General features: G+C 39.1%; 2 protein-coding genes across 5 annotated transcripts; both read left to right on the top strand.

The window, feature by feature from the left end:
- Positions 1-205: 205 nt before the first annotated feature.
- Positions 206-4,975, top strand: LOC309687465 (uncharacterized protein). Of its 4 annotated transcripts, none has more exons than XM_082502458.1 (4): positions 206-718; positions 1,060-1,098; positions 3,012-3,295; positions 3,862-4,975. In XM_082502458.1, exons 3-4 carry the CDS (start codon positions 3,047-3,049, stop codon positions 4,939-4,941), a joined length of 1,329 nt encoding a protein of 442 aa, XP_082358584.1. In that variant the 5' UTR covers positions 206-718; positions 1,060-1,098; positions 3,012-3,046; the 3' UTR covers positions 4,942-4,975. The 4 variants fall into 4 exon arrangements, with proteins under 4 accessions (XP_082358584.1, XP_082358585.1, XP_082358587.1 ...); XM_082502459.1 differs by having other exon boundaries at positions 206-580; XM_082502461.1 differs by lacking the exon at positions 3,012-3,295.
- Positions 4,976-5,006: 31 nt separating this feature from the next.
- On the top strand, positions 5,007-7,876 carry LOC309687467 (uncharacterized protein). Its single transcript, XM_082502463.1, has 3 exons — positions 5,007-5,148; positions 6,510-6,599; positions 6,790-7,876. Exons 1-3 carry the CDS (start codon positions 5,128-5,130, stop codon positions 7,108-7,110), a joined length of 432 nt encoding a protein of 143 aa, XP_082358589.1. The 5' UTR covers positions 5,007-5,127; the 3' UTR covers positions 7,111-7,876.
- The last annotated feature ends 262 nt before the right edge of the window (positions 7,877-8,138 follow it).

Raw genomic sequence — 8,138 nt, forward strand, 5'->3', positions numbered from 1 at the left:
CTAACTGTGTTATTTAAAGGTTGTATAAAAATAATCTGCAGGTTACTGCAGGATTAACCCGTTGACCTGCAGTAATTAATAATTTACTAACTTTTGGGTTCATACAGTTTAGTAGAAAAACAGCATAAACACTGTACTGTTGAGGACGTAGAGGATGGAACAGGACATCTCATAAACCACACTGAAAAAAATGTTTTTTTGGCCCTGTAATTATTATTTCAATTAGCTATATAAATTTTACAAAAAATTACAAATTCAGTGCTATTACTTTAAAATAGCAGTTTTTCTTGTAGTGCATTACTTGAGGATTGTTTGTAATTATGTGTCCTCAGTTTTGTATGTAAATTGAATCATTCGATCCAAGTAATATTCACTAAACCAATTCATTGGCTTAATTAGTTGATATTTCCAAGTAAAATGTAATGGAGTGACATCAGTGAATATGGCCACCTTCTCTGCATTCGGAGCATGACGTCAAAGCCCCTCCCCACATTTGAGCGGTCTTTCTTCAGACATACCATGGTCCACATTTCGACGGTTGGCAGACTTGACGGAAACGGGAAGAAGTAGAACCATGAATGTAAGTTTTAAGCGGAACAAACTTTGTACGTTCCTGTTGGCTCACCTACTTAAGTCAGTTTCTCCGCACTGAAAGAAGCTGCGCTAGCAAATAGTGTATTTTCCTGCTAGACTTGCTGACTAACTTTCCTGGCAGGAGGTATGTCCAGAATTTCCCACAGCACTTTACAGCTTAGATGGCCACCTAAACAACACACGCCTGCTGCCTTAACTAACGTCTTTGTGAATAAAACGACCACGGTCCAGTTTAAAATAATTGCTGCACAGCTGCCATGAGGTGTATTTTGAAAAATAACAAAACAAAAAACGATATACGCACTCGATTTCACTCAAGTCTTCATATTGACCTGTTTTAAATTTGCCACCGAACTAACATATGTAAAAAAAAAAAAAATAATATCAGTGTGCATCCTTGAGTTAGTAGAAATTAGTTGAAAAGCATATAGATAACCTTTTTTCTTTTTTCTTTTTTTTTTACAGAACATAGGACCTTCTGACTGCTAATTTGAACTCCACAAGGTAAGATCAAATTAGTAACGATTAGGTTTAACTTGTCACATAATTTGTCTGTTTAAGGTGCCACAACATGAGATGGATGTGTAAGATATGTAGCTTTGAGTCAGAGAAGAGGTTGGGATTGTTAAAACACTACAGACTAAAGCATGGAAATGGTGGTCGCAGCCAGTCAGTCCCTTGTCTTCACACTGATTGCCCTTGCTCGTTTAAAACATTTAATGCCCTTAAGACCCATTTGTCTCGACACCATGTGAAGATGGTCACACAAAGTGGACCTCTTTCATTTACTTGTCTACTTTGCTGCTCTGTTTTTTTTAATTCAGAGAAGCAGTATTTTGAGCATCTTAACAACCACTTAAGGAAGTTTGAAGTAGTTGCATGTGTCTTCAAAGACTGCAACTTCAGTACAAATATTTATTCCACCTTTGCTACACATAGACACAGAAAACACCAGTCACACACCCTTGAGAATTTTAAAACTGAAGTATTAAAAAGCAAACCTAATGAACCCATGTTTGCTCAGGATGAGACCTATGTGGAAGAGAGCTTAGAGCTTTGGGATGGGGAACCACAGGAGTTGTCTCAAGATATAAAAGAGAAATTTGGCCATCTATTTTTAAAGTTAGAAAGCATGTTCAATGTCCCAAACAAATGCATTGATGAAATAGTAGATGAGCTTCAGTTTATATCCACCTCTGCATCTGGTCCACTTTTAAGAGATGTGGTGGTGTCCACCTTGAAAAGCCATAACTGTGATCTGGATCCAGCCATTATCTCAGATTTAGTGAAAAATCTTTGTGAGACACACCCTATAAGTACTGCCTTGGGGACAGGTGGCCCTTTCACAACTTATTACAAGAGAAGAGAATTTATGAAGAAGCATTTTTCAGTTGTTGAACCAGAAGAACACATACTTGATAAAAAAAAGGGCAAAACCTTCCAGTATGTCCCAATATTGCCCTCCTTGGTGCAGGTCCTAAGTAAGTCTTTTCAAGAAAACACATTTGAAGGTGAAAAAAAAACTGAAAATGACTTTAAGTACCAGACATTTCGTGATGGATCTCACTATCAAAACAACAAGTTTTTCTCTGTAGAGGAGAACAGAGTGAGTCTCATCCTGTACATTGATGACTTTGAGGTATGTAATCCTCTTGGGACATCTCGAAAAAAGCACAAAGTCACAGCTGTCTATTGGGTGTTGGGAAACATTCCGGTGCAATTACGTTCCACATTGACATCAATCTACCTTGCAATTCTGTGTAAGGCTGAAGACACCAAGCAGTTTGGATTCCAGCGAGTTTTAGAGCCACTGTTAACAGATATCCAAAGCTTGGAGAAAGATGGTCTTTTTGTTCCAGCGTTAGGGAAAGCCATTAAAGGGACTGTGGTCAGTGTGGTGGCAGATAATTTGGGGGCACACTCTGTGGCAGGATTTGTCGAAAGCTTTGCAGGGTCATACATCTGCCGGTTTTGTGTTGGGGAGCGATCCAAGTTTCAGTCCAATGAAGTGAGATCTGGGTCTTTTCATCAAAGAACCAAAGATCAACATACACTGCATGTACAGACAGCTGTGTCTAGTCCAGATCACCCTCATTGTTATGGTGTAAAAAAACAGTGTGCATTGTCAGAAAAACTTGAGCATTTTCATGTTACATCTGGTTACCCTCCAGATGTTTTACATGATCTGCTGGAGGGTATTGTTCCAGTGGAACTGGCTTTGGCATTTGATAACTTGATCAAGAAAAAATATTTTTCTCTCATGGAACTGAATGATGCCATTTCCAATTTCCCATACAAGTGGAGTGATAAAACAAATCGCCCTCATCTCATTCCTGCTAACTTTTCGACTCGAAAATCAGTAGGGGGCAACGCACATGAAAATTGGTGCTTATTACGTCTTTTGCCTCTGATTATAGGTTTAAAAGTACCCCAACAAGAGCCTGTATGGCAGATGCTGATGACACTGAAAGACATTGTGGACCTTGTCATGTCTCGAGTCCATACTGAAGAAAGCATTTGCTATCTTGACAGCATCATTTCAGAACACCGAAGCAGATTCCTTGATGTTTTCCCCCAACATAAGCTCATTCCCAAGCACCATTTCCTTGAGCACTATCCTCAGCTCATTCGGGAATTTGGCCCCCTAGCTGCCCTCTGGACAATGAGATTCGAGGCCAAACACAGCTTTTTCAAGAAGGTGGTAAGACACACTGGTTGTTTCAGGAATATTTTGCTGTCTCTTGCAAATAAGCACCAGCTCATGGTTGCATATCATCAATCACATTCTGTCAAACCATCACTTGCGGTCACAAAAACAACAGAGGTCTCTTTAGATGTGCTTAAGGATGATCTAAAAGACCTGGTGAAATGCAGATTCCCTGCTGTTACAGCTGTGCATGTTGCCAATAATGTGTGCAGTTTAGGCACCAACTATGCAGTGGGAATGTTGTTGTGTTGTGGTTCCACTGCAGGACTGCCTGACTTTTCTGAAGTGTTACAGATAATGGTGATTTGTAACAAACTGACTTTTTTCGTGAGACAACAAAATACATGGTACAATGAACACCTGAGGAGTTATGAGCTGGAGAACACAGGGAGTGTGCAGTTACTTGAGCAAAGAGAGCTTAAAGATTTTTATCCTTTGGCTTCATACACCCTTGCAGGAAGACGCCTGACAACTTTAAAGCACCACATTTGCCTATCTTTTTGAAATGTGAGGAGAGAAGCTTGTGAATAAATGTCTGTATTTCTCTTCTGTTGTTGCAGCTTCTTCCTGTTGATATGGCACCCTCAGCGAAACTGCGGATAATTTTTGGGGAGGATGATGTCCACAAACTACTTTTACCTGCAGGCATCCCAAGCACACTTCAGGACCTCAATGATGTTCTTCGAGAGACATTTGATATTACAGGACCATTCACTGTTATGTACCAGGACATGGATTTCGATGGTCAGTTCTTCACTTTGACCTCGATTGAGGAAGTACAAGATAAAGCTAACCTCAAAGTAGTAAAAACTGAACCAGTAATCTTAAGTCTCACTACTGTGGACATGTCAGAAGTCGAATCTCCAGTTCCACTATCTACAGAAGCAAGCTCCTCCTCATCTGTATGCGACACAATCCTGTTGTCCTCCCCAGATGAGAGTGGACCATCCTACAGGTCTAAGCCATGGCCATTTAAGTTTGAAATACCAGACTTCTCTTATGATATAGACCTTGCACTGGAAGCAGGAAAGCAAGCTTATGAAAATGATGGCACACTTTTGAACAACCCAAGCGTAACTAGTAGCATTCTTGAGAAGCTTGCAGAGACTATATTTGGCTTCACAGCATATCCAACTGGTGTCCAGATTTTAGCTGTTGCTGAAGCCTTGGTAGCAAAATACCCATGCCTCAAAGAGCCAGGTTCTTTTAATGGCCTATATGGTTGGCAACAGAGGATAAAGTATAAAATGGGCAACTACAGGGCAAAGTTAAGAGGTCGCCAATTAGCCATTCCAGAGCTCGAGGTGAACACACTGAAGAGACGATGCTCCAGTGAAGAGGGTTCACTTAAAGGCTTTAAAAGGGCCAAAAAAGCTGAAGTCAACTATCTGCCACCACTGCCATTCGGTGAGACTGAGGAAACCTTAGAGATGGATAGACTAGATTTGCTGAAGGAAATGAAGAAGAAGAACAATGAGAGGGCAATTAATGAGAAAATGGAGAAGTCTTTCGCTATGAGAAGAAAAGAGGTTGTCAAGGATTGCCCCGCAATCCAAGACCTCTTAGAGAGGTGGCCTTCTCTGTTCTGTGAAAATCAGGTAAATCCAGTTCTTGTTCATGCAGCAACTAAGTGTATGTGAGATCTCATGAGTCATCTTTGACATGATTTTGTGTTTTATCTCTCATTTCAGATTAAAGAGGAGTTTAAGCGAATAACCACAATTCATCTGGAGCGAACGTTTTTGTCCAGATTGGACAGGTACACCACCAAACTCCTGGAGATATTTCGAAGGAAGGGCGGGACTGCAGGGACCAAAATAAAACCAATGTTGGACTCACTCAATAAGGTAAAATTTTTAATTATTTTAATTACATAATCTAATGGAAAAGATGAGGTCATACACACTGAGAATGTATCACTCTTATTTAAAGGACAAGTTGACAAGTTTGTTATTTTAAACTTAAAGCTTTGTTTTCAGATTGTTTATGATGAAATCGAACGATTTTGATTGAAATTTGGACACATGCTGCTGGCCGGAGCTTTTTTGGTTTCTGTGGTAGCACACCCCCACCTCCACAATGGCTTCATACAAAGACGTGAAACTCACCGAGTGGTCAGGGGTGTTCACTGATATGTTCACACACAAATCGTTGCAAAAATGCTTTCCAACAGGTGTTTTACCATTTGTTGTAAAACTGGACCTATTTTTTCAAACGCCTTACACCTGTACATTCTTCCGCCGAGAGCTTGAATAATAGAATGGAATAGCGGCGGACTAATACCGTACATCACAGCACATCTAATACAAGTCAATGGAGTTGGACAAAAACTACAATAAAAACCAGTTGGAAAGTATCTTTTGCAGCGATTTTTGTGTGAACATATCAGTGAACACTTCTGACCACTCGGTGAGTTTCACGTCTTTGTAAACGACAGTTTTATGCATTTTAGGAAGGATTGTTCCAGTGCACCTATGAAGCCATTGTGGAGGTGGGGATGTGCTACCACAGAAACCAAAAAAGCTCGGGCCAGCAGCATGTGTCCAAATTTCAATCAAAATCGTTCGATTTCATCATAAACTGAAAACAGGGCTTTAAGTGTAAAATACTGAACTTGTCCTTTATTCTGATCAGTGTCTGTGTTGGCTGAAACTGTTCTCCTGATCCTGACACTGTGGCCACAATTAACAATTTATGCACATGATTGTCTCTACAAGTGTATACAAACCTGTCATCTCTCCCTTAATATGCGCTCAAAAGCAGAGAAATTTACAGAATTTTCAAAGTGACCCTCTGAGTGCAGCGAGATCCCTTCCTGCTGCCCATAGACTCCAATACAATTATTTCCCAAAATATTACTCTTGTGTGTGGGAATTCCTGTCCTTGACTGGTTAATATTGTGATAGGAGGTACTGATATGTTGCAAAAAATTCATTTGCATGTCCAGTGATGAGGCAGAAAACTTTCCTCACTGGGCAGAGACAGTTTCTGGACCCACAGATTATGACATGCACTGGACTCTTGTCTTAACACACATCGTTGAGAAATTCATGTTAAGTTGTACACTTCACAACGTTAGAATGTAGCTGCAGGCTTACATTCTCCATGGGTAACTTTCTGTTTACATCTGTATGTGCTGTTATGTATGTATGTTACATATGTTATGTTGTGTATTTTCTGCAATAAATTTTCTTTTTGGGTTTAATAGCATCATGTCGATGGCAGAAGGGACATTATCATTCGTTGCTTAGTTGAGTATCTTGGAGAGAGTGGAGAGGAGCTGATCAAAGACCATCAGGTATCTGATGATCATAATGACTGTATTAAAATTGTCTAACCTTATAATCTGGTCTTCACTTGTGATGATATATTGAAGGTCAAAGATTCTCTACCTCTTTTTTATTTTTACATTTTTTTTTCTCTTAACCTTTTCTTTTACTTGGAATCTATTCTAGTTATTTCTAATTGTGGTTTGTTTGTTTTCACAGGAGGACGTCAGCCAAGAAGCATTGAAAGAGGACTGCAGTAATCACATGATGAAGATCATCGTAATCCATCCCAATGTGGCACAGGAAAACCAAGATCCTGTGAACGTGTCGGTCATCATTGAGGGGACAGAAATTCTGGAGGACTGCGGAAGTGTGACAAACGCTTGCCTCCTGCTCATGGGTGTCATCTATGCTGTCAACTTAAGTTACCCACTGAAACTGAAATATACGTTTGAGGTATTTCAGAAGCTGTTTCTTGAGCTTGACATCCTTAAAATGTCACCAAAGGTCCAGTCTCTCCACAAGAAACTTTTAGTGTGAGTGTTCCAGTGTTATTTGTGCTTTTGTCCAGCACAATTAATTTGTTTGCATTTTGTCTGTTTTCTGACAGTAATTTCAAATGTTGCTCAGTTTTATACAAGTTCTTTCTGTCCTGAACGTTCTGAGAATGTCTGCAAAGGTAGTGATTGCAACTGTTAATGGACAGAGTTGATGTATGTGTTCTGAAAGTTGATTAGAAGAAAGGGGACAGTGCACACTGAGTTTTTGAATAGCATGTTGTTGTTTTTTTGTATATGTGTATATGCTCTGTTTTGAAATTTGCGATCAAGAAGTTCTATGGCCATGTTTTTTGTGGTTATAATGTTATGTAGATATTTTAAATATATCTATGCCATTTCAACTGTGAAATAAAAGTGTCTCTTAAGCTGCAAATATTTGTTTTTAGAAAATATTGATTTATTATTTAATAGAATAATAAGAATATTTATTCAATTCGATTAATATTAACTAGTACATTCATAATAAATATTACTTAATAATTACATAGAATATAACAAAGAAAAGATGAGTAAGAAACACAAAGAAATATCAGCAATGTTCACTTGGGTTTTGTAATTGGATGCAATGGTATTCTGAGTAAAAGTTACAACCTGTAGATGAGTATTGCCAGTGCAATTTACTTGTGTATTTCACATAAAAAATAGATGGTTCTAGTAAGTAAATATTACTTAGAAATAGCCCGAGTAAAGATTACAAGCACTTTCTGTGTGGAAAAAGTTGCCTAGCTTTTTTTAAGTAAATGTCACTCCAAATTTTTTTCAGTGCACCCCACTCTTGTTAAATTCAGTTGTGTAAATCCACAAAGAGCAGTAAACCTTAGAGCAGAAGGAGCCCACATCAGCTGATCACAGCCTGTACACACAAAAAAAATCTACTAGAGCCTACAATAGACTGTGATTCTCTTCCCCACACTGAGCCACTACAGCTGATTTTTGGGAGCTGTAGCCACCTGCTGAGTCCACTTTAACCCTTGACTGTACTCATTTTCTGTTTAGAGGCAACAGAAA

Source organism: Aulonocara stuartgranti (genome assembly GCF_965226115.1).
Source record: "Aulonocara stuartgranti genome assembly, chromosome: 14".
Taxonomy (NCBI): Eukaryota; Metazoa; Chordata; class Actinopteri; order Cichliformes; family Cichlidae; genus Aulonocara; species Aulonocara stuartgranti.

What these genes read in the sequence shown, in the direction of transcription:
- LOC309687465 (XM_082502458.1), top strand. Translation starts at nt 3,047, where the DNA reads ATGCTGATGACACTGAAAGACATTGTGGACCTTGTCATGTCTCGAGTC. An exon ending in ACAGCTTTTTCAAGAAGGTG is followed by an intron (nt 3,296 to 3,861) that starts GTAAGACACACT and finishes CTGTTGTTGCAG; the next exon opens with CTTCTTCCTGTTGATATGGC.
- LOC309687467 (XM_082502463.1), top strand. Translation starts at nt 5,128, where the DNA reads ATGTTGGACTCACTCAATAAG. An exon ending in TGTTGGACTCACTCAATAAG is followed by an intron (nt 5,149 to 6,509) that starts GTAAAATTTTTA and finishes TGGGTTTAATAG; the next exon opens with CATCATGTCGATGGCAGAAG. An exon ending in AGCTGATCAAAGACCATCAG is followed by an intron (nt 6,600 to 6,789) that starts GTATCTGATGAT and finishes TTGTTTTCACAG; the next exon opens with GAGGACGTCAGCCAAGAAGC.